General features: G+C 46.3%; 1 protein-coding gene across 1 annotated transcript in view; it reads right to left on the bottom strand.

Moving 5' to 3' along the window:
- The window catches only part of LOC119593399, a gene marked incomplete in the record, with an annotated part of 7,280 nt that overhangs the window by 2,269 nt on the left and 4,288 nt on the right, over window positions 1–723 (bottom strand). The window contains 2 exon segments of the mRNA XM_037942327.1: window positions 123–308; window positions 463–656. Of these exon segments, the coding sequence (XP_037798255.1) occupies window positions 123–308; window positions 463–656 (380 nt within the window).

Raw genomic sequence — 723 nt, 5'->3', positions numbered from 1 at the left:
CACATTTAGCACGGATATGTAAAATAATTTACATATCTCAATTCATCCAAACAAAATCCTAAGAAGTAAACAAAACAAAACATCAAGTCTTTCTTTTAAAAAATGAGAGTGGCCCACCATACCTGGTAGCCTTGAGAATGTAAAGGAGCTTCTGCTGTTGCTACTCCAACTACTGCGTGAGTCCCACGTTGCCGGGTGGACCAGTTGATCTCCCACACATGAAGGCCCCTCGTGTATCCTACTCGCCCTCGAATACAGTCTGTACTCTGGGCTACTGGATGCCGGTGGAACGTCATCTTGTCATCCTCCTGTAAACGTCAGATCAGGTATTAAAAAAACGTCATCTCATTTTTGGCACAATAAAAGGTGCTAAGATACCAAAAATTTACATCTTGACGGTAACTACATCAACCTCAAGCAGATGAAAGAAAAGGGGTAAAACCTAAACGAAGAAGTACCAACCTTGACGAAGATGTTAAGCGACCTATCATCTGCATTCCACGCGTGCTTGAGAGACGTATCTCGAGGGACGGGAGGCATGTCGAGGAGGAGGTCCAGCCGTTTGGGCCTAGTGTAGTCGGGGGACATGGCTAGCTCCCGGGTCAGGCGAGGTTGTAGAGACCCGCCCTCTCCCCGACCCACTGACTTCATACCACCTGGGGAAGACGGAAAGAACACGTTAGTTTATTCACGATAGAGATGTTAAGATGTGATTACCTTCTC

This window comes from Penaeus monodon, chromosome 32 (genome assembly GCF_015228065.2).
Source record: "Penaeus monodon isolate SGIC_2016 chromosome 32, NSTDA_Pmon_1, whole genome shotgun sequence".
Lineage (NCBI taxonomy): Eukaryota > Metazoa > Arthropoda > Malacostraca > Decapoda > Penaeidae > Penaeus > Penaeus monodon.
Note: the sequence above shows the minus strand (reverse complement) of the source record. Positions and strands in the feature narration are given on the sequence as shown.